The sequence below is a fragment of the Capsicum annuum genome, chromosome 4, assembly GCF_002878395.1.
Source record: "Capsicum annuum cultivar UCD-10X-F1 chromosome 4, UCD10Xv1.1, whole genome shotgun sequence".
Lineage (NCBI taxonomy): Eukaryota > Viridiplantae > Streptophyta > Magnoliopsida > Solanales > Solanaceae > Capsicum > Capsicum annuum.
In genome coordinates this window covers 193881644-193907806 of record NC_061114.1, presented here as the reverse complement: position 1 = coordinate 193907806, position 26163 = coordinate 193881644, and the positions used below count along the sequence as shown (strand labels likewise).

The 26163-nt window shown below is 37.8% G+C and overlaps 1 protein-coding gene across 4 annotated transcripts in view; it reads left to right on the top strand.

Moving 5' to 3' along the window:
• Positions 1-26163, top strand: part of LOC107855063 (protein GIGANTEA) — an 82070-nt gene that overhangs the window by 20108 nt on the left and 35799 nt on the right. For 3 of the 4 annotated variants that reach the window (XM_016700045.2, XM_016700046.2, XM_016700047.2), the window contains one exon: positions 13054-13109. In XM_016700045.2, the coding sequence (XP_016555531.2) occupies positions 13054-13109 (56 nt within the window). Of the gene's footprint in view, positions 1-13053; positions 13110-24998; positions 25931-26163 lie in introns of those variants that run through there. The other variant, XM_016700048.2, reaches the window with a different exon arrangement.

The window sequence follows — 26163 nt, the reverse complement described above, 5'->3', positions numbered from 1 at the left end:
ACCTCAGACGGAACTTGAATGATTGGGAAATCCGAAGAATAGTGGAACTCCTTAAAGTTCTTGAATCATTTGAAGGTTTTAAAGAGGGGAAGGACAAACTTTGGTGGAATGGACATAGTAAAGGGATTTACGAGGTCAGCTCTGGATACAAGCTACTAAATAGAACAACGCCACAGGCTAGCAGGTGGCCATGGAAACAAATCTGGAAAAGCAATAGCCCCCTGAAGGTTGCATAATTCTCATGGTTGTTAGCAAAGGAGGCTGTGTTAACACATGAAAATTTGAGGAAGAGGAATATAATTTTAGTCACACATTGTTGTCTATGTTTAGAGGTAGAGGTATGGACTGCGTACATCTTACCCTCCCCAGACCTCACTATGTGGGAATACACTGGGTTTGTTGTTGTTGTTGTATTGTTGTCTATGTGGAGAGGCAGCAGAGACAGTGGGACATTTATTTTTGCATTGCAGATTCACTGTCCAACTATGGAAGATTTTCATCAGTCTCAGAGGCATACAATGGGTAATGCCTAGCAAGATTGTTGACACTCTATCTAGTTGGGAGGAAGCTGAGAAGGGAGCAAAGAACTTGAACTATTGGATTGGTGGACTGTTTGGAAGGAGAGAAATGCTAGAAGTTTTGAAGACAAAGGCAGAACACTTCAGTAGATTAAGACAGATTGTATTTTGCTTGTGTTTTTGGTGTACAAAGAACTTCCCTGTAGAGGCTGAAGATGTCCTAGAAGTTTTAGAATCTTACTAGAATGAGGAGCCTTTTCTTTTTTCTTTTTCTATTTTCTTTTGTCTAGATGCTCACTCTGTAAAGGGGTTTTATGCATTACCTAAGTGCTGGTTTATAATACAAATGTTATCTTCTCAAAAAAAAAAGAAAGAAGAAGATTGAACTATGGAGAAGCACACTAGGGTGAGAGTTTTAGGATAAGTAGAATTGTATAAGAAGACGGAATATATACAGTGCAAGTTTTGTTGACATAAGGCACCCAAGGGTAAGGCCTGGTGGTCAATGAAATGGATTGAGAATCATGAGGTTTTACGTTCAATTCCAACTGAGGAAGAAACACTATGTGATTTCTTCTCATTTGTGCAAGCTTCGATGGAAGTGCACTCAAGTTGACCCGTAATTATGAAAAAAATGTAGACAACATAAGAAGGGTAAAGTTGAGACGAGTTTTGATGGATTGCGGTGCCTAATTGCAAACAATTCCGATATGTAGGCACGATTTTAGTGGTATGATATACGACATTACGCACAGAACCTGATTTGAAACAAGAAGAGAAAAGTAAGACAGAAATTGATTAATAGAAAATTAATAAGAGATGGACACAATTACATTCAAACAATTAAAAGATGTAATGGTGAAACTAACCGAGGCATCACTTAATTGAGAATTAAGAGTATCAAGTCTCCATAAGAGTACAAAATGGTAGCAGGAAATCATTCTGGAGTGATAATTGGTTGGGGAATGGAGCCTTGAAGGATCTGTTTGCTGATATACTTACTCTAGCTCATCATCAATCCATTGCTGAAATATGGTGTCCTCAAGGTTGGGATTTGATACTGAGAAGAGATTTGAATGATTGGGAGATGAATATACTAATTGATTTATTCAAACAGCCAATATCTTCACATGACTACAGAATGGGGAGGGCACGCCGGATTGGCAAGGACATAACTGTGGAAGATTCAAAGTTAATGCAACTTATAAAACAATGAACCAGCTTTGACTTCAAAGGCTTTAATTGGCCCCAGAAACATATCTGGAAGACTAAAATACCTTTCAAGGTTGCTAGTTTCACATGATTACTGGCAAAAGAAGCTATGCTTATACAAGAAAATCTAATCAAGAGGAAGTGGACTCTATGCTCAAGATATTTTTTATGTGAGAAAGAATTGGAGACAGTGGGACATCTATTTTTGCTTTGCAATATAACTGATCAGTTACAGAAGATCTGTATTAATCTCGGAGTCATAGCTTGGACAAATGCCTTAAAAGGATCGGTGAAGCTCTCTTTAGTTGGGAATAGATGGTGCTGGGGTAGATGATAGAGGCAGGTGGAGAATAGTCCTTGTATGCATTTGGTGGACAATTTGGAGAGATAGGAATGCTCGGCGTTCTGAATTCGACAGTAATACAGTCCAGAAAATTAAACTTCACTATATTAATCTTTTCTGTTTTTGGTGCAATCAAATCTACCTTGAAGATACAATTTCTTTCCTGGATACACTACAGTCTTGCTAGGAAGGTAGATTGGATTGCTTACTTTTACTCACTTGTGTATTAGGTTTTAGTTCTACCTATTTACTGTTTTGTGGTTAAGACATACAAAAAGTTTCCTTCTCAAAAAGAAAAATTTCTCGCCTTGCTCTAACTCCTCATAGTACTCTTCTACACTCTTGTTGAAGAATGTAGAGCTTCTTGAGTGTATCTTGTTCATAATTTTACCACAATCCTTTCTCTTATATGTCTCTTCATATCATTCCAAGTTGTAACAAAATCTTTATTCACCAAAGCATCTCTTTAAATTTTCTCCCACCATGTAAAAGCAAAATCCTCAAGGTGATTTGTAGTATATGTGACAAAATAAAGTAGAAAAATATTATTGAATTGTTGTATCTACATTATTACATTGAGACCCTATTTATAGACACTACGTTAATCTTTCTTCAGCTAGGAGACTATTACACTATAATCCTTTTCCGACTAGGACACTACATTGCAATCCTTTTTCAACTAGGACACTACATTTCAACCTTTTTCCAAGTAGGATTCTATTTTTTATTCCTGTTCCAACTCCTATTCCAACACTCCCTCTCAAGCTGGTGCATACAAGTCATGTGTACCTAGCTTGTTATAGATGTAATTAATACGAGGACCAGTGAGGGACTTGGTGAAGATATCTACAAGAAAACTGCTAAGGGATGCTACCGCATTAATCCTTTTCCAACAGGGAAACTACTATATCATAATCCTTTTCCAACTAGGACACTACATTGCAATCTTTTTCCAAGTAGGATTCAATTTTCTATTCCTGTTCCTACTCCTATTCCAACACCCCCTCCTCAAGCTGGAGCATACAAGTCATGTGTACCTATCTTGTTACAGATGTAATTAATACGAGGATCAGTGAGGGACTTGGTGAAGATATCTACAAGAAAACTAGTAAGGACTGCTCAGGACGTCTGGGCAATCACAGTTGAAAAGCTGGTTGGAAAAGTAGTAAACATCATTGGAAAGTCGATTTGTCACCGAAAAATTGCTGAAAACTGGTATAAATATATGGGTCATCTTGAAATCAAGAGATGAGTAGTTCTTGAACAAGAAAGCCATAACAAAACTGGATTGAACATGATCACGCGCCGAGTTATTAGAGTTGATAGCTGAAAAGTGGTCAAAATTTGAGAAAAATTATATAGGTAGGGTCGGAATTGATAAATAAATGGACCTTAGGCGCAACTCAACCCCAAAAGCTAGCTCACGAGGCGAGGATTGCCCAAGACCATATAAAAAGATCAAGGACCCTTTAACCCATTGATTTCTATGCCCAGGACTGGACCTTTGGAGCGAGGACAGTATAAGATGGGGGCCTAACATCAAAAACAATGAATTGGGTGGGCCAGACTCTGATACCATTGATACAACCTTAGGAGAACCATATTTGAAAAGTTAGCTCTTAAGGTAGGAGAGCCCAAGGCTATATAAGCCCCACATCAGCTTCCCATTTCTGCCCATTTAACTGATGTGGGACTCAAGTCCCATACCTTGAAATAGGCTTATAATGAACCACTGTGCTTTGCATCCGTCATTCTCGACGACTTCATTCTAGGTAGCTTTCACTCTACTTGTGTTGTGTAGGTAGCTCTTTCCTAGGTAGTCCTTTTCGAGTCACGGTGGTCATAGAGGGTGATGGATGACACTGATACCATGATAAAAAAATGGAATTTGGCCTAACTCAACCCTAAAAGGTAGCTCATGAAAGGAGGATTGGACAAAGATCCTTTAACCCATCGATGTGGGACTCCAACAGGAATGATGGCATGACCCTACAGGAAAAGAGAAATGATATGAGTAGGGTCAGAATAATGGCACGACCCTACACAAATCAGATCTGAGGAGTCACTGGAGAGACACATAAAACTACGCAGATTAGATTTGAGGAGTCACCGGAAAGATGCACGGTGCTATGCAACTCAGATATGAGAAAGTAGTTCGAAAAGATGCACGTTACTATGCAAATTAATAATGAGAAAGTAGTCTAGAGAGATGCATGATGCTATACAAATCAAATATGAGAAAGTAGTCACTGAAAAGATGCACGGTGACCCAATTTTTTGCTAATATAATCATTAGCCAGACGAGCGACATATACGGGTAATAGCCACCCGCAGGCAATGGAAGCTCTTCGATTCTCTACCAAGATCGTGGAGACTCTGATACCATGTGAGAAATATAAGAAAAGAATATTAATTGTTACTATATTATTGCACTAAGACTCCATTTATAGACACTACATTAAAATCTTTTTCCAAGTAGTATTTGTATTCCTACTCCTATTTTAACACTCCCCTCAAGCTGGTGCATACAAGTCAGATGTATATAATTTGTTACAAATGTAATCAATAGGTTCTAATAGCATGTGAGAAGTATAGGAGAAAATATTATCGAATTGTTGTATCTACATTATTACATTGAGACTTTATTTATAGACACTATATTAATGTTTTTCCAACAAGGATACTACTAAACTATAATTTTTTTCGAACTAGGACACGACATTGCTATCATTTTCCAACTAGGACACTACATTGTAATCCTTTTTCAAGTAGGATTATATTTTCTATTCCGGTTCCTACTTGTATTTTAATAGCATAATTGAATTACTTAATGTCAATCACATTGTTGAGAGTATATTTACTCTCAAGCTTACTGCATAATCAAGGTATTCATTTGGGTCACTACTTTTTTTGCAGAATGGATAACATAACCTTGATGTTGTTGAATCTTTCTTCACCATCATTCCTTCTATTATATCCCTACCATCAAAATGCGGACCTCCATTTCCTTCTCTTCTTCCTCTTCCACCTGGCCTCCCATGTTGAGCTCGATCGTCTACCCTATATTTGTAACTAGCATCATTAAAAGAGATACTCTTCAAGGTTTTGTTGTTGATGTTAGGTTCTCATTTGAGGTATAATGGCTTGTTGAGGAAGATTTGTTTGTTGACCTCCTGCTTGTGGAAGTGTAGCTTGATTTTGGATCCCTATTTGTGAAGTAGCATTAGGGAGAGGGTATCTTGCATAACCAAATGTGATGGGCTTGTATCAGGAGGAGTCTTACTCGATCCCTCATTTTGTTGACCTATAGGATTGAAGTATCAAGGGGTTGCTTTCTATTTTTTGGTTTTTCACCCTTCAATCCGCATCTTTCAATTTTTCCTTCATGATCATTTTATGTAATTGCTTTTGAAGCACTATTTTTGTTTTGTTAGAGGATTCTCCCTCCAGTCATTCTACCTACAAAAATAAACAAAGAGTCGGTAGAAAAGTTTCTGACCACTCACTCACTTGGTGTATCCCTTTGTCATTCAGTTCATGTATTACTCAAGGCCAAAAGGCTGTTAAGGCCACCCTTGAATGGACTCACTTCACTTTTTTCGTTTTTCACTCATGGATAACCCAAAGTTGAAAACCAACAACGTCGTAATAATTCATAAGTGATACTAATTTTTTGGGATGAAGTGAAGAAGTTCATGTAAAATAAGAAATAGACAAATAAAATTTATAGGACAAGGAAACAAATAAACATACTATGAAACAAAAAAAACACGAAACAATTTGACACAATTAAACTAGATAAGATCTAGTTTAACACTAAGTATGAACTTATACTCAAAGTAAACTAGCTAGAATTAATAAGAAAAAGATGAGAAAAACAAGTCGTAAGGGTATATTTTATATGGGAAAAAAAGTTATTGATTTCTATGTTCTCAAAATCTGGCTATTTTTGAAAGGCCTAATACATAAGCACGCCATTTAACTTGGCCTCAGTTCACATTATGACCTCCAACTTTGGGTGTGCACAATTAAACTCTTAAACTTGTATAAAGTTGAACAAGCAGACATGGGTGTACTATGTGTCATAATACACGTAGGATACCATGTAGGACATGAATTGGCCACTAAGTATGCCACATAGTACACATATGTCTACTTGTTCAACTTTATACAAGTTTAGCCTACTTCTACACATCCAAAGTTGGAGGGCATAGATGAAAGTTGAAGCTAAGTTAAAGGGCAGAGATGTAGTTCTGATTGAGAAGACCCATGGTGGAGTTAATGCTAGGATGGAGGTTTGGAGGCAAATCCTAGAGTCTGAAGGATTTCGACTGAGTAGGTCTAAGACGAAATATTTAGAGTGCAAGTTCAGCGGGTAATACATGAAGTTGATGTGGTTGTAAAGCTTGATACTCAGGCCATTCAAAAGAGAGATAGTTTCAAGTTTCTTGGGTCTATGATCCAAAGAAATAGAGAGATTGGCGAGGATGTCGCTCACTGTATTAGGGCAGGGTGGATGAAATAGAGGCTCGCTAATCTTGTGTGATAAGAAGGTGCCTTCTAAACTCAAAGGAAAGTTCTACAAAATAGTTGTTAGACCATCTTTATTGTATGGGGCAGAGTGTTGGCCAGTCAAGACCTCTCACAACCAAAAGATAAAAGGTGACGGAGATGAGAATGCTACGATGGATGTGTGGGTTTACTAGGAAAGATAGAATTAGAAATGAGGTAATTTGAGATAAGGTGGGAGTGGCTTTTGTGGAAGTCAAGATGTAGGAAGCGAGATTGAGATTGTTCGGACATGTGATGAGCAGGTGCACGAATAGCCGAATGCAGACGTATGAGAGGTTGAACAGGGATGGATTCAGGCGAGGTAGAGATAGATCGAAGAAATATTGGGGAGAGGTTATTCGACATGTCATGGAGCAGCTTAAGCTTATCGAGGAAATGACCCTAGATAGGAAAAAGTGGAGGAGGCGAATTAGGATAGAAGGTTAGTAGGACGGAGTAGGTAGAAGGATGTGTTTTGTTATCTGTGCTAGTAGCCATAGGGCTAGTCTTGTTTTGGAGTGTGTTATCGTTTGTCGTATTACTTAGTGATGGTCTTGTTTATGTTAGTAATTGGTGTGTTAATGCCTATTGTTTCTTGTTCGTTTACTATTTATTTTATATCCTGTTTTTATCTTGAGCTGGGGTCTATCAGAAACCTCTTTATCTCACCTCTGAGGTAGCGGTATAGACTGCGTACACATACCCTCCCTAGACCCCACGTTGTGGGAATATACAGGGTATGTTGCTGTTGTTGCCTTGTTCATCTCCTTCCTTCGGCTGGCAGCTAAAATCCAACCAAAACCCACCTCAAATGTCACCCAAACAATTCCAAATTTCAGTTATGAACTCTTCACGATATTCCCAATCTTTAGCAATAAGATTATTTGTAAGGGAGCTCGTTTGCGGAAACCCAAAGATTTTGAAAATGAGCTTTGAAGCTCTATTAATGGTGAGCAATGAAGTTTCGCTCTGGTTCTTCGACTTCCTAGCTTCATGTTTCTGTTTCAGTACACAAACAACTCCGAAAGACGATTCATAATCAGTTTTATCATCAACAAAAAATGGCTGCTTCGTCAAGCTTCCAGTGAAGTTTCAATGGAGGTTTCAGCTTTCTTCTTAAAGTTCCAGCCCAGCGAACACAATGTTTATTCTCAGCTTTTCAGCCCTCAATCACAGAGATAACCACAAATTTTCGGATGATAATTTCAACCCAAATCATAACTCAATTGAGATTCGACGTAACACTGATGCCAAAACAGAAACAATGACTATTTTTGGATTTTAGCTTCTTTTTTGGATTTTCAGAATATAAACAAGCCAAGGATTTAGAAATTGTAGGAATAATTCTTTTTCCAAAGCTCTGATACCAATAGTAAAAATAAGATAGAAATTAAAGATTATAGACACAATTAAATTCAAATAATTAAAAGATGTAATGACAAAACTAATCAAAATGTCACATAATTGGGAATTAAGAGCACCCAAGCTATTATCCTCAGGAAGGTAGTAACCTTGTACATTCTAGGACAATATGTTGGAATTCAACAAAGTTTCCAAGCTATCGCAAAGAGGCTCTATTCTCCATATGTCCAAAACTCGTTATGAAACTCTAATTTTCTACTATTTATACTAAGAGCTAAAAGTAGTTACGAAAGATTCAACTGCCTCTTATTAAAAAGACAAGCTAATTAAAATTGTAGAACAATTAATATATTGAATATCTTCGAGTCTTCTATGTTGGGGTCTTTGAAAAATCTCATCCATAAACCATTCTTTTTATAATAAAATCTCATCCATCCATCTCATCATAAAACTTTCAATGGTTGAAGCTCCTTAGCTTGACTCATTGTGAAAGGCTTCCTTGAAGTAGTGCCGCATTAATCTACATCAGAATCATAATAGCATGGTTGAAATGGAGTACTACTGGTGAATTATGTGATAGAATTGTTAAAATATAGATTGGAATAAGAATAACATATAGAATCCTACTTGATAAATGATTGTAATGTAGTGATTTATTTGAAAAAAGATTAGAATATAGTGTCTATAAATAGGGTCTTGTAATAATATAGATATAACAATTCAATAATATTTTTCTCTAATGTTTCTCACATGGTATCAGAGCTTCTACGATAGCATCGTGCATCTATCCGGTCACTACTTTCTCATATCAAATTTGCGCAATATCATGCATCTCCTCGGACTACTTCTTATATTTAATTTGCATAGTATCATGCATCTTTACGAACTACTTTCTCATATCTAAGTTGCATAGCACTGTGTCCTTTCGGTGACTCCTCAGATCTGATTTGTGTAGTTCCATGCATCTTTACGGTGACTCTTCAGATCTAATTTGCGTAGGGTCATGCTATCATTCCAACCCTACCTATATAATTTCTTTTTCTTCAGTAGGATTGTGCCGTCATTCCAAACTTACCCATATAATTTTTTTTTCAATAGGGTCATGCCGTCATTCCGATCCTACTCATATAATTTCTCTTTGTCAGTAGGGTCGTGCCGTCATTGCTACCCTACCTATATAGTTTCTATTTATTAGTAGGGTTGTGCTGTCATTCTAACCCTACCCATATAATTTCTATTTCTCAGTAGGGTCGTGCCGTCAATCTGACCCTACCCATATAATTCTCTTTCTCAGTAGGGTCGTGCCACATTCTGACCCTACCCATATATTTTTTTCTCTGATAGTGACCACTTTTCAACCATCAAATCTAATAATCAGGCGCGTGAGCATGTTTTGGCCAGTTCTTCAGTGATAATCTTGTTCAAGATCTACTCATCTCTTGATTTTGAGATAACCCATATATTTTAAACCAATTTTCGGTAATTTTTCAGCGACAAATCGACTATTCAACGATGTTACTACTTTTCGAATCACTTTTCAGTTTGTTCCCTTTCAATTGAGGTCTCCCAGACATCCAAAGAAGTTCGTATCAGTTTTCTTGCCGATATCTTCACCAAGTCCTTCACCGATTCTCTCATTAATTACATCCATAACAAGCTCGGTACATATGCCTTGTATGCACTAGCTTGAGAGGGAGTGTTAAAATATGAGTAGGAATAAGAATAACATATAGAATCCTACTTGGAAAAGGATTGTAATGTAGTGACCTATTTGGAAAAGGATTGGAATATAGTGTCCATAAATAGGGTCTCAACGTAATAATATAGATATAACAATTCAATAGTATTTTTCTCCAATATTTCTCACAAGAATGATACTCACAAAAGGAAAGACAAGGTTTCTAGACTGGCGGTAAGACTAGTGATTTTGTATGAGAGTGAATATTGGTCCTTCAAAGTCTAGCATATCCCAAGACGAGTGCCACAAAAATGCGGATGCTATCATAGATGTGCGTTCAAATAAGATTAGGCAAGATTAAATAATGACTACACTCGGCGTGAAAACTGTTGTGAAAGATGCCATTCTGACTTAGATGACAACAATGTCTTAAGTCGCAACTTTGACTTCTCAATTGATCTTTGCGCTTTTTTTTTTTTGACTTGCACCGGGTATCGGAGACTCTTCGAGTCCCGACTAATCTCGGGGGTGCACAGGCCCTCGGCTAGGAGTTTCCCGCAAGTGCACCACGGGTAATTCAGGGTTTTCACCCAGTCCGATGGTCCTCAGAAATTGTTTGCACCCAGTGGGAATCGAACTTGAGACCTTGAAAGGGAGCACCCCAAATCTCAAGCCAATTACCACCTGGCCAACCTTTTTGCTGTTAAATCGGAAATGAATTGAATTTCGGATTGATACTTAATTTTGTGAGTTTTACAAAAAAATTGCTTGGGAAGAAGTGATTTCTAGCTTAGATTCTCTTACCGAAAGAGAAGTAGGAAACTAGGGAGGATGAATTAGAAAACAGAAGAAAGAAAAGAGAAAGAAAAAAGAAAATTAAAGTTGAGAAATCTGCCCAAATGAGCATCCATTTCAGAAAAAATATTATTTTTAAGTTATTTGTTGTCCAAGCTGGAAGTCTATTAGTGAGGAAGACAATTGTGAGCCAATTAAACAACAGGGACAATTTTGATTCCAAAAGATAACAGAAGGTAAAGGTACTATATTTGCAATTGTTAAATGATAATTTTGGTCCTTTTTCGAAAAAATACAACAAACGCAACAATGTACCCAATATAATTCCACAAAGTGGGGTTTGGGGAGGGTAGAGTGTATGCAGACCTTACCTCTTTCTCAGAAGCAGAGGGACTGTTGCTTGCTGACAGACCCTTGGCTCAAGGAAAAAATAGTCCAAAGCAATTCATAAAAGGAAGTAATAGAAGTACGAAAAATAGAAGATGATAACAAAAAACAGATTGTAGCAGGACAATAACTACATCAAAATGATAGTCAAAGTACAAGAGAAAAAATAATGATAGAAATCGAAGGACCCAAAACTATTGGGGCAATACTACTACTACTACTGATATGGATGGATGACAAGCTCACGCACTACTACCTATTAACCTTCTATCCTAATCCATGTCCTTCAAACCTTCTGTCTAAGGTCATGTCCTATGTGAGTTGGAACTGCGCTATTTCCTGTATAACCGTCTCTATCCTATACTTCTTTTGCCTAGCTCTACATCTTTGAAACCATCATACCCAACCTCTCTCACCTCCGCGTTGGTGTATTTGACATCTCTTCTCCACATACCCGAACCATCAAATCTTGTTTTCCGCATCTTGTACTCCATTGCCACTCCCACCTTGTCTTGGATATCGTTATTTTAATTCTTTCTCTCTTAGTATGCGCACACATTCATCGCAACATTCCTGATTCTGCAATTTTTAACTTCTGAATTGAGAGTTTTTGACTGGCCAACACTGTCCCAGTGGTAGAACTTGACTTAAGTTTTGGTTGCACCTTCTTATCACATAAAAATCCAGATGCAAGCCTCCATTTCATCCCTCCTTTATCAATGCAGTGAGTGACATCTTTTTCATTCTTACTATTTTCTTAGATAATAGACCCAAGATACTTAAACGTCCTCTCTTTTAGACGACCTGCGTAGCTAGCCTTACTTCCATATCGCCTCATATGTTGTGTTACTGAACTTGCACAACCAGTATTTTGTTTTGGTCCTATTCAACCTAAACCCTTTTCGAATCCAAGGTTTGTCTCTAGATCCCAGCTTAGCGTTAGCTTTACTACAAGTCTCGTTAATCAGAACTATGTTATTTGCAAATAACATACACCATGACACCTCACTTTGATCACCGAGACAAATAAAAGTGGGCTTAGGGATGATCCTTGGTGCAACCCCATCAAAAATGGAGAGTGCTAGAGTCTCCTTCTACTGTCCTTACCTGTGTCTTGGCTCCATCGTACATGTCCTTCATCGTCTTAATATACGCCACATGTACACCTCTAACCTTCAGGTATCTTCATGGAACCTCCCTTGGAACTTTGTGGTTAGCCTTTTCTAGATCAATGAACATTGCATGCAAGTCTTTCCTTCCTCTATACTGTTTCACGGAAATTTCCACTCCACTCCTCGCCCTCATCTCCCAAAAAGAATACTATGTGCTTACCTGACTTCACGTGGCAGCAGTCTCCTTCAAGAGTCATAGCGACCATTTAATCAGTCTTGTTGCTGAAACCATAACTAAAATAATTCATCCACAGTACCTCAAGGTGCTACAATTATGTGCAGTGCGGTAATCTACATTAATACAATAGTAACTCAGGTCCTGTGCGCACTGACAGTTGCTATAGATAGGCTGCTATAGTATCCTCTTAAATATTGAACCACCGGTCCCAAATCTACTCAGAAGTTGCAACTACTCTTTGCACTGTCCTGTCCACAACTGGTCTTCTTCCTCAACACAATCTTCTATCTTCAATTTTTCAAAATATTTGCAATTTTTCCAATCAACAATTCTTAGTTTTAGATCAGTACTTATATTAAAAACATCCATAATAACTCTTCCACAGAGAAGGTGGATCTTATGACCTTTAATCAAGGAACTTCCCCAAGATTGGTTTATTTATTTGCTTATGCTAGTCCATGAATATTATTGCTCATGTCCCACATGGCATGCTTTCTGAATCTTTCTTGTTTTTTGAATAGCTTCGTCCATATATTGCTGTGCCTATTATACTGAAATACAAGTCTATTTTTTGTCTGTGCCCATTCTGAATAGTATGGAGAGCACATTCGTATAGGACCACAAATACGAGGTTCGCTTCTGCTGTTTGGTCCATCTATTTCTTTTATCCCTTGTCCTGATGCTAACTTTGTTTAATCTGTTTTTGGTGCTTCTCAAGTTAAAGAACTTTATATCATTTTATTGACCTGAATTTCCCTCGTTAAATTATGTTCTGAGACTAATTTATGGTCATATAATAGGAAGTTAGTACTACTTATAATGCTATTAATGTAGCAAAGTGATTCATGTATATGTAGGTGTGGTGGTGTTATGGGGAAGTATGCTGCTGGAGAACTAAAGCCACCATTAACTGGTACATGATCTTCATGGATTGAATTCAAGTCTGTTTTATGGTTCAAGAACAGCACATTCAGTTTTCAGTTCTAAATCGCTGGCTCGAAATTCTTGCTGATATGTTGTTTGAATGAATGTGTCTGTTGTAGGCTAAAAATCTTCTCAGACCTTGCTAATAAAACCCAAGATAGATTGTTGACATCTTTTTAATTACCACTTCTGTTGTCAGAGCGTAGTATATACTATTGTACAAGCACGAAACCCCAGTTTGAAATAGTTATCACGTTTTTGTCCTTTAAAAATAGATTTCACACTGTACGAAATTGTCATTTAATTAAATCCCTAACTTTTAGGACTTTGAAATTAACTAAAATTTGAGTATTAAATTTTTCCTTGTTTTTGAACTATTTAGGAACTACTAATATGTAGGAATTTAAAATCTGAGTTAGATTACTTATATAAATCTTTACTTATTTGAAGTGTGTAAATTAACTATTACTTTTTGGCTGCTAATGTTTCTGAACTAGTAGGGTTTTCTAGACTAGCTCATTCCACTTCCCTCGGTTGTTTACAATATTGGGTTCAGAAATGGCAGATCATCTCCCGACTCTTTTGGGGCTCATGTATTAGAATTATCTGAATACTTTATTTTTGTTTTGGAAAAGGGACAAAAGTACCCAAACCTATTGGCTCTGTCTTAAATTATCCTCCTTTCACCTATTGGCCCCTAAACGACCACTATAATTTTCTAGCTTAAAACTAAACCTAACACTAATGGATGACTTGTTGGCGTGGTAGGACTTTATAATAAAATACATGGTGCATCTCTATTGGTTATGTGGAGCCAGAAAAGAATAAATTAGATCCAACCCATCTAATGTATCCAACCTGCCCTATAAACCCAATCTTCCCTGAATTTTAATAAGCCCCTAACCAATAGAGAAGTGCCACATTTATTTTTGTAAAGCCCCAGAAGTCAACCTTTGGTTTTAGGGGGTAGTTTTGCGCTACAAAAAATGATGGGGTTTTAGGGGCCTAATATAAGGGGGGTAAGGGTAATTTTAAGACAAAATCCAATTGGTTAGGTATTTTTGACTCTTTTTTGTTGTTTTAAGGGTGTAAACTAGGATGTCTTCTGGGGTTTATGCCCTTGGTCTTTCTTGAATTTTGACAGGCATGAAATACCCTTTTCCTTCATTACTGGACAGTAGGGTTTTATCTTTTTACATTTTTATTTAGTCTTGGGATTTGCTTAGTTCTGAATTTATTAAGACCAACCTTTTCCTTCTCAAAGAGAAAACTCGGCATATGGGCTTAGGATCTCATCCTGTAAAAGGAAGAAAATGTTCAAAGATTTAAGAATCACTATATGCTAGAAAGACTCAATTCATTTAATCAGATGTTCAGATTTGTTCAATGTAAAGTTCGCAGGATTTAAGGATGTATTCTTGGTAGTTTTGAGCAGTGTTTTAAAAGGCTTTCTTTGGGTGAGCCCCGAGCGATGTGCACTAAAGTCTCACCTAGGTATTTTGGCTGACACAAGTATCGGGGGGCGTAAGTCCCGATTTTCTAGACGTTTGCCTCAATTTCTGGGGCGTTCATTTGTTGAGGCATAAGCCTAGAGAACTTTACCTAATTGGGCTAAAATTGCTTAATAAATCTCATTTAATACTTAAATACTTTAAAAGTAACTCATAATAAATTCTCAAGTGGGGTGATAGCGGACAAATATGGAGTAATGGAAGGGGTTGGAGAACGTAGGGATTTCTATGCCTTTTGGGTGCGGTGTAGGGAGGAACATAATGAAGGGGTGGGAAGCTTTCTATAATAACATTTCTTTCAAAGTGGGAGAGGGCAGTACGGTTAGTTTTTGGGTGCAAAAATGGTGTGGGGACTTGGTGCTAAAAGTTGACTTTTGGGGCTTGTATAGGGAGTCTTGCCAAAGAGAATGCTCCGTCCAGCATGTTAAGGGGGCATAAGGAGGAGAATCTTTTAGGGACTTGAGATTTAGGAGGGATTTCCAGGATTTGGAGGTGATTGAGCTTCGGAGATTACTAGCATTACTAGCATTACTGTACAAACATAATGAACCAGTTGCTAGCCCTGTTGTTCTATACTAGGAGGTGGGAAATTACAAAGTGTTCTCTGGTAATTCCTCCTGCGAAAGGCTCTTAGTTAGGGTGGAGGATAATTTTCCTTCTAATTCTGTTTGGATAGATAAGGCGCCGAGGAAGGTATGTCTTTTCACATGGTTAGCTGCTAGAGGCGTTATACTGACGGCGGAGAATCTCAAGAAGCGAAAGGAGGTTATCCATGTTAGTTGTTGTTTTCTTTGTAAGGAGACAGATGATGACGTGGATCATATCCTGTTATACTGCAAGGTAGCCATGAGGTTATGGTAAGAAATTTTCAAATGGTTTGGTGTTTCATGGGTAATGCCAAGATCTGTGAAGTAGATGTTGTTCTTCAGTTGGAAGAGTGGAGCCAAGAGAAAAAGATACAAGACATGGAATGTCACTTCTCTCGCGTTGATGTGGGTCATTTGGATAGATAGTAATAGGAGAGCTTTTGAAGGGGTGGAGATAGACTTTGCTTGACTAAGGACAAGCCTTCGTTCCCTTATATCTTTTTGGTGCGTCCATGTAGTTCCTATTTGTGTTAGAGGACTGCGTGTCTTTTGGGGAGAACCATACTTTGTAGGTTTTTCTTTGTTTGGTATACCTCTTGTATATGGCCAAGTTTGGCATTGCTTCATTAATGAAAAGTTTTACTTGATCCAAAAAAAAAAAAAATTCTCAAACTAAAAAGTACTCAAAATTCAACGGCCTTATCTAATACAACAACTTCCCAGTGTAATCCCATAAATGGGGCTTGGGGAGGGTAGAATGTATGCCGACCTTATCTAATGTTTACCCTTATTTTATAATCCTTTTCCTTTGTCGTTTATTAAGTAACAAATACTCTTTGGCCCTTTGTCTGCAAAGTGCAAACTACAATACACGAGTTTTATCCCCCAGTAGTTGCTTTGCTTATGTGCTTGCAGCTCCTTCTTTTGCTTAATTTTCCGGAGTCTTTCTTCTTTTTAATTGTTTTCTTTAATTTATTCTTTTCAAGTTGATTTTTATTTCAGAATTTCTAGTTTAGATATTGTTCTGGAGATTCCATTAAAAAGATAGATTTTGTTTGTATTATAATAAGTATTTGTGATTTATTTTTTAGTTTAAGTCTTCATGTAATAACTTTATATTATTTTCTTTTTCCTTTTTTGAATTATTAGGTACTAGAATAACTGTAAGTTTCATCACATGTTATAGGTGCAATGCATCTTTATATCTTTTACTTTTTTCAGTAAGAAAAAGATCTTTTGAAATGTTTGTGCTTTTGTTTGTGTATGTGTGTATTTATTAGTTATATGTGTGTGTGTATGTGTGCGTGTGTTTATATATATATATACATATTATTTTTTTCCCTACAATTTTACAGTTTTTTTTGAATTTTCTACAATTTAATGTAATGTTATTTTTTGTTATTTATATATTATTTATTAACTTATAAATTATTAAAATTAAAGATTCATGGGCTAATGTCTCACACCTTGTTAGATAAAGCGCCTCGCCTCACACCCATGCCTTTTAAAACATACATGAATTTTATAATGACTGCATTTGTGAAATTTCTGAGTTATGGGCATATTTATATTTGTGATGTTTATGGTAAAAATACCATATTTTGTTTGTGCAACTTTTTCATGCTAATAATTAACTGAGAGCTTTGAGTCTTTGAGTCTGAACTACTCAGTCATACTAATTATGATAAATTTGTTGTTCTGTACTGTTGTATGTTGTCCTTTTACCATACTGCTTTTCCTTGGTAGAACTTTATAGGTCTAAGTATGGAATTCTCCCACAACTTATTTGATTCAGTTTGAGTAGGACCAAAACAGAGTACTTGGAGTGCAAGTTTAGTGATGTGAGGCAAGAAGACGAGGTAGTGGTGAAGTTGGAGTTAGAGGCTGTTTGTAAGAGAGATAGTTTTAGGTATCTTGGGTCTATGATACAGGGGAATGGTGAGGTTGATGAGGATGTCTCCCACTGTATTGGGGCAGGTTGGATGAAATGGAGGCTTGCCTCGGGAATTTTGTGCGATAAGAAGGTGCCTCTTAAGCTTAAAGGTAAATTTTATATAGCTGCGGTCCGGCCAGCCATGTTATATGAGGCTGAGTGCTGGCCGGTTAAGAGTTCTCACGTCCAAAGGTTGAAGGGTGCGGAAATGAGAATGTTGCGTTGGATGTGTGGATTTACGAGGGCTGACAGGGTCAGGAATGAGACTATTCGGGAGAAGGTGGGAGTGGTCTCGGTAGAGGATAAGTTGCGGGAAGTGAGGTTGAGATGGTTTGGCCATATCATGAGAAGGGGCACGTATGTCCCAGTTCGTAGGTGTGAGAGGTTGGCTTTGGAGGGTTTCAAGTGGGGTAGGGGTAGTCCTAAGTTGTACTGGAGAGGAGTGATTAGACGTGACATGGAACAGTTACAGCTTACTGAGGACATGACCCTCGATAGAAAGGTTTGGAAGAAGAGTATTAAGCTAGAGGGCTAAGGAGTGGGGTCGAGTCGTAGTCTGTAGATAGGAGGGTTAAGGGTAGCTTGGTTGGTAGCTCTAGGTTTGGGGGCCGGAGGGTCCTTGGTGTGTTAACTATTCTTCTTGTTTGTGAATGTTGATTCTTTGTTGCTTTAACATAATGCTTGCCTTTTGGTTAATTATACTTTATTTTTGTGGATGTTGGTGCTATATTATTTTATCATTTTGCTTGTCTGTTGGTCTACTGTCCTTGGTCCTAAGACGGGGGTCTATTGGAAACAGCCTCTCTACCCCTATCGGGGGTAGTGGTATGGACTGCGTACATTTTACCCTCCCCAGACTCCACTATATGGGAATATACTGGGTATGTTGTTGTTGTTGTTGTTGAATATGAAGAGCAGCTTGATTATCACACTAGAATTTCATTGGTATATGATGTTCCAACCCAATTTTAGTTTGGAGATGACATATCTACATATTTCACACCCTAGGCTGGGACATAGCTTTATACTCAGATTCTACATCGAATAGAGATGCAACATTTTGCTTCTTACTCCTCCATGCTACTGGGTTTCCTCTAACAAATATACTAGTCTGTAGTGGATCTTCTATTAATTTTGGATCCAACCTTGTCAGCATCTACAAAACATTCAATGCGAGTACATTTGTGATTGCTAGACAATATGCCAAGTCTAGGAGCTTCGTTCAAGTAATATAGAATTTGTTCCAAAGATGCCCAACATTTGACCGTAGGCACGGGTATGAACCGAGTAACTGACTAACAACACTTACTGTAAAAGCAAAATCTGGACGAGTCACCATGAGGTAGTTTAACTTCCCAACAATCCTCCTATATCTCTCTGGATCATCAGAAAGATCGCCATCATCTTTCATAAGATGCACATTGGGAACCATTGGAGCACTGCAAGGTTTGGTTGCCAACTTTCTAGTTTCTGCAGATAGGTCAAGAAAATACTTTTCTGAGATAGAAGAATTCCCTTTTTGCTTCTATTTAATTCAGCTCCTAAAAAGTATTTTAATTGGCCCAAGTCCTTTGTAAGAAACTTAGTATGCAAGAAAGACTTAAGGGAAGAGATCCCCTCATAAGCACCTCTTGTGATGACAATGTCATCGACATATACAAGAAGAAGGACTTACCAGCTGCAGATAGTCAGTCGAAGACAAAATGGTCACATTTGCTCATTTTCAGGCCAAACTCCTGAACTACCTCACCGAACTTGCCAAACCAAGCTCGAGTACTCTGCTTCAAGTTATACAAGGACTTCTTCAAAATGATAAGACTTTCCTATGCTACCCTTGGCAATGGGTGATTGCTCCATATACACTTCCTCTTGAAGATCACCATGAAAAAATGCCGCCTTGATATCCAACTAATGTAAAGGTCAATTCTTAGGATTGGCTAAAGAAATGAACAAGCGAACAAAAGTGAGTTTGACAATCGAAGAGGAGTTGTCTGAATAATCCACCCGACAATTATCCTTAAGCTACAAGCCTGGCCTTAAGTCTTGCCACGGAACCATTTAGATTAACTTTGACTGTGAACTCCCACTCACATCCAATTGATTTTTCCTGTGGGGTAAATCCACCAAATTCCACATGTGGTTTTCCTCCGAGGCATGTATTTCCTCAAGCATCGCATTTGACCATCTAGGATAATTCAAAGACTCCTTCACAGTTTTGGGTATAGAAATAGAGTACAGAGAAGCAATCAAGGATCTAGACATAGAAGATAAGGGACCACAGGAAACAAAGTTAGCAATGGAATGTATGGAGTTGCAAGTCAGTGCTACTTTGCAAAGAACAACAGGGAGGTCAAGGTTTTCTAGAGGAGGATCTGATGACAAAGGACAAAGGAACTGATGCAGGACATGTATCATCAATCTCTTGGCTCTTCGAATAAGGACATGTATCATCAATCTCTTGACTCTTCGAATAAACTTGAACAGTTGGCGGTGCTTAAGGCAACAGAGTGACTGGTGCTCAAAAGAGTAACTAGGAGATGGAAGAATAACATCACCTGATTGTTCAATCTCAACATGAGTAACCAGATAGACTAACCACTCATCTTCCTCCCCTTGACTTGTAGAAATGGAAGGGGTATAGAAGAATGGTGTAGTTTCGGTAGAGACCACATCATTTGACACCAAACAAGGATGGACCTGACTCAGATACCAAGATACCAAGTAACTGGATGGAAGTCAATGTCTTAATCCAACAGGTAAGAAAGATGTGAATACAATACATTTAAGTTCTAGCTTAGGAAATTCCTACAAATCTGCTACCTAATTATGACAATGTACATTACTATGAATGATGTCTGTATACATTTGTAATGATCTAATAAAAGAATCACATTGTGAATCCTAAAATTTACTCACGATATTCATTTGGAAGGTACTATCAGGTTCGGTCACTTGTGAGAGCATCTGATTGCATCTAACCTCTTATATTTCTCCAGATCAGTAAAAGAGTTCTCCTAACATGGTAGAAAGTTGACACTTGGATCCATAAGAGCATAATAGGTTTAAAATTGTTCATAGTTTTCTTCTCAATAATGTGGGAGAATGTCTATGCTATATAATGGCAATTTCTGATGGTTTGAGCTGCCTCAATACCTAGGAATTACTCCAGAATACCTAGGTCCTCAGCTTAGAATGTAATGTAGCAATACCATCTTGATCACTGTCTATGCTATTGTATCATCGACATTAGATCACTAACATTAATATATAGATGGTCTGGAGTACAATGTAAGTTACATACAAAACAATCATGCCAAATATTTTCAACAGCTCTTCAGAACTACCTATCCATGCTATGAGGAGATTGATCTACACCAAAATATCTATCCAAAACCTGCGTGAAAAACCATTAGTTTTCCCCTTAGCAACATCATCATATATACTTCATCCTCAAGATTCATGTGAAGAAATATATTTATCCCTATGAAGAAATATATTCTTGATATCCAAGTAATGATGAGGATGGAAGCAATCTTTACCAAGAGGGAGAATTTATCAGCGTAGTCAAGTCGAAATATTTGTGTATAACCTTTAGCAACCTAACGAGCCTTATGCTGGTCAACCTGATCATCTGGACCATCATTCATTTTGTACTGTACTAATAATGAACATTGAAATCTACCTGGAGGCAGACGAACCTGTTTTCAAGTACTACTAAGTTGTAAAGAAGTTATTTTCTCAGTCAATCCAAAGAGCTTTACCTATGGACTTTTGGAAGAAAGGCACATGAACAAGGAATAATGAGAACAAAATGTGGTGATGATAAAGACGACAAGTCAAAAAAGTACAGATTAACAAATACCATATCAAAAAGTCATCAGAGGACTATGTAAGAAGCAGTTCCATAACAAAGAAAAACGATTGGTGGAGGGTATAAATCATCTTGACCCGTTGTCAATGTTGGTTGCAATGGTAAGAGGAGCAGTGACGCTATGAAGGTGTTAGAATCCTGAATATTCTATAGCATAGTAGATAACTTGATTTACTCCTATTATAATTAGGTACTCCCTCCTTCCCATTTTATCTGTCAACTTTTGACCGGACACGGAGTTTAAGAAATAGATGATGACTTTGTAAAGTTTACAAAATTGCTTCTCTTAAAGTCACTTTAATGTTTATTTTTTAGTTGTCTTTTCTTATTACGTGGGACCCATTAAGGATAAAATGGAGATGATGCCATTAAATAGTTGCTAAATAAGGGAATATGATATTCTTTTTGGGGCAGACGAAAAAGGAAAGTATGCCACATAAATTGGAACGGAGGGAGTATTAAATTAGATATTGATTTGTATTGGTTAGGTATTAATTTGTATTAATTAGGTATTTATTTGTATCGATTTCCTTTCCTTTTAGGACATGTAAACTTAACTATTTAGACCCCAGTAGCTTGAGGGAATAATCAAGCCGAGTTTTCTCTTGTTTCTCTTCCATTTCACATGGTATCAAAGCCTAGTTAAGGGCAGCAATATTAGAAGAGAAATTTCAAACTCTTCTTTTTTTAGCTATCTTAGCTGCCCGAGCAGATCTCTATTTTCGGAGGTGTTGTGCTCAAACCAACACCACCACAAGACTCGGATCACTGGCACGAGCAAAACCCAGTTAGCTCTGCCACCACCAGCCATCTCACGCACTGATCAAGCTGTCAAATTCTGATAGATCTGATTTTTTTTCAGATTCCTGTAGACAGAACTATCCAGTTCATTTTTTTCTGGATTGCGGTCAATTGTTTGCTTCAAGATTTCTACGATTGCAAATTTTCTTTTCCAGATTTGGATTCCAATCAACTTTTTGCTTTCAGATTCCTGCGGTTGCAGATTTTTTCAGATTCGGGTAACATCTACCATCTACATTATGTCCCTCAATACATATATTTTTAATAAGCATGTGGTTTACATCAACCCGAACCATTTCATCGACACTGGACCCTTGATAGGTAGTGTGAACTACTTATCTTTGTCTTCCTCTGTTCAGCTATGGTGCAAAGGACGAGGGGTTCAGGAACACATGATTAAACATGCTAAAGATATTGATGAAAAAGGTAAGGGTGAATGGGAGAAGATTGATGCTTAATTGTGTTGTCTAAAATCTATTAATTCAGAGTTGATTTCGTTGTTCCGACCATTCCAATCTTGCTTCTTGGTTTGGGAAAAGGCTCGTGGGCTATACACAATGAAATCTCTCGTTTTTATAATGTTTCTCAGTTGACTAATCTTAAGAAGCAGGATTTGGATATGTCCACGTATCTTGGACAGGTTTAGGCGGTTATGGAAGAGTTCACTAAGTTGATGCCCGCTAGAAAAACAATTGGAGCGACGTGCGAATATGTTTTTAGTTTACACATGCTAGACTTCCATCCCATCTTCACTCGGTGCGAGATCAAATTTTGGTGATCCCCACTGTTCCTGCTATGGATGACCTATTCACTCGATTGTTGTGATTGGTTGCACCACCTATGTCGTCTAGTCAACCCGTGACAAGTCTTTTGTTCTAGCATCTCAAACTAGAAATCAACATGAAAGCCGCTCTGGGAAACCTTAACCAAGGTGTAGCTATTGTAACAAATTGGGTTATACCCGTGGTGTCTACAACTTACTCCATGGTGGACCAAAGAATGCTCATGTTGCTCTGATTGAACTCACCACTAATCCAACCTATCAACTTTTCTCTTTATCTGAAGTAGAATACAATGACTTTCTTTAGTATCAAGCGAGTAAGTAGACATCTCCATCAATAGCTTTCGCTACTTAGACTGGTGATCTTGTTGCTTGTATCTCACAGTCCACCATATTGGACTCAGATGCTTCTAACCACATTTCTGGTAACAAATCTTTATTGACTAATATTATTTACTCTCGATTTCTTCCCACTGTTACGTTAGCTGATGGCTCTCAGACTAGGGCAATCATCGTTAGTCAAGCCAATCCCTTACTTCCATTGACTCTGAATAATGTTCTTTTTGTCCCCAGTTGTCCTTTTAGCCTTTTGTCAATCAGTCGTTTGGCGAAGTCTTTAAATTGTTTCGTTTCATTCCTTAGTGACTTCTTTGTTATACAGGACCTCGGTACGAGAAGGATGATTGGCGAAGGGCGTGAGCTTGATGGGATTTATTACCTTAATTGCCACAAGTCCTCTACAGTTTGTTTGATCTCCGACTCTTCAGATTTAATCCTCTGACGATTGGGACATCTAGTTTATCTGAACTTCACCAGATGGTACCTAGCTTGTCTAAATTATCTAAGTTGATTGTGAGTCGTGTCAATTAAGAAAGCACACACTGGCTACTTTTCCAGACAGTCCTAATAATCGTGTAGAGTCTCTTTTTCATTTAGTTCATTCTGATATTTGGGGTCCTAGTATAGTTAGTTCTACGTCAGGTTTTAAGTATTTTGTTACTTTTATTGATGACTAATCACAGTGTACTTAGATTTTCTTAATGAAAGATCGTTCTGAATTATTTTTCAAACTTTTTGTGCTGAAATACAAAATCAGTTTGGTGTTTCTATTCACACTTTTCGTAGTGATAATGCACGTGTAGATTTATCATCTCAATTTCAACAGTTTATTTCATCCTATGACATTCTTCATTTGAGATCTTGTCCTTATACTACACAAAATGGGGTAGCGGAAAGAAAAAGTAGGCGTATTGTTAAGATTGCACACACCTTTCTCATACAAGCAAATTTTCCATTGCGTTTTTGGGAGATGCAATGCTCACACTTTGTTATTTGATTAATCGTATACCTTCCTCTGTTATTCAAAATCAAGTTCCACCTGAAATGACAAATTGGCTCCTCGTGCTTTTAAATGTGTCGTTCTTGGATATTCAAGGGTACAAAAGGAATATCGATGCTTCTCACTTCACCTCTAATGATACCTTATGTTCGCTTATGTTACTTTCTCTGAAGGTCCACCCTCCTTTAGATCCTCTCATGCTAAACAATTAGGCATTTCCAGGTTCTACCAGTTCTATCTTTTGGGGGATCCTGCCATAATCTGTCCTTCCATATCACTTTCTATAGCTCCATCTTCCACCAATGCAGCTCCACTGCTTTTGACTATCATCGTGGTCCATATTCAGATGATTTACGCCCGCCACTAGAATCCTTGCCTGCTAAGGACTTGTCTATTCAGAGTCCTTCCATCGCCTCTTGAAAAGGTAAACGCTTTACTCGTAACCCTCATCCTATCTATACTTGTTTGAGCTATCATCGTTTGTCACCGAGCCACTCTGCTTTTGTATTGTTACTATCATGTGTGTCGATTCCTAAGACTACAGGGAAAGCTAAGACTACAGGGAAAGCTCTTTCTCATCTAGGCTGGCAACAAGCTATGTTTGAGGATCTGCCTTGCACTCTAGTGGTACTTAGGATCTTGTTCCTCTACCTCCAGGTAAGGTAAGTCTAAGTCTACAGGTGGTTAACGTTGGATATATACAGTGAAGGTTGGCCCCGATGGATAGATTGATCGCCTAAAGGCTCAACTAATGGCCAAGGTTATACACAAATTTTTGGTCTTGACTATGGTGATACATTCTCTCTTGTGGCTAAGATTGCTTCAGTTCGTCTCTTTTTATCCATGGCTGTTGTTCGCCGTTGGTCTCTCTACCAGTTGGATATTTAAAATGCCTTTCTTCATGGAGACCTCAAAGCTGAGGTATATGTAGAGTAACCGCTTGGTTTTGTTGCTCAGGGGAGTCTAGTAACATGATGTGCAAACTACGCCGAGCACTCTATGGCCTGAAGTAGTCTTCTCGAGCATGGTTTGGGAAGTTTTGTATGGTTATTCAGGAGTTTGGCATGGTGCGAAGTGAAGCTGATCATTCTGTGTTTTATCATCACTCTGCTCCAGGTTTATGCTTTTGGTGATGTACGTTGATGACATAGTTATCATACGTTATGATGATGAGGGTATTACCGAATTGAAACATCACTTTTTCCAGTTCTTTAGACTAAGGATCTTGGTCTACTGAAGTACTTCTTAGGCATTGAGGTTGCTTAATCCAAATCAGGAATTGTCGTTTCGGAGAGAAAGTATGCACTTGATATTCTTGAGTAGACAGGGAGGGATGACAAATTCTAGGTCTATTGATTCTCCAATGGGTTCAAATGTTAAGCTCCTACCAAGTCAGGGGTAGCCTCTTAGCGATCCTAGAACATATAGAAGGCTAGTAAGAAAATTGAATTATTTGTGAATGACTCGACCTGATATTACCTTTGCAGTTAGTGTTGTAAGTCAATTCTTGAATTTCCTTGTGACAATCACTAGAAAGCAGTTATTCGTACTCTTCGATACATAAAATCTGCTCCGAGGAAAGGACTCTTTTATGAAGACCGAGGACATGAGAAAATTGTTGGATATTCAGATGCAGATTAGGCATGGGCACCCTCTGAAAGATGATCCGCTCCTCCGCTCCTGGATATTGTGTTCTAGTTGGGGAAAATTTGGTGTCTAGAAAAAGTAAGAAACAAAATGTTGTTGCCAGATCTATTGCAGGAGCAGAATATCGGTCTATGGCGGTGGCAACATGTGAACTCATATGGATCAAGCAACTTTTAGAGGAGTTGAAATTTGGAGATACTAAAGAAATGGAACTCGTGTGCTATAATGAAGCTGCACTTCACATTGCATTGAATCCGATGTTTCACGAGAGGACCAAACATGTAGAGATTGATTGTCATGTTGTCAGTGAAAAGTTATTTGCAGGAGACATCGTCACAAGGTTCGTGCAGTCAAGTAATCAATTTGTAAACATATTCACTGAGTCCCTATCCGGTCCTAGAACGGGTTATTCATGTAACAAGCTTGGTACATATAATTTGTAGCACCAACTTGAGTCCTGAATATTCTGCAGCATATGTATAATAAAAGGTAGCTTGATTTACTCCTACTATAATTAGGTATTAAATTAGATATTAATTTGTAATGATTAGGTATTTAACCCCAATAGCTTGA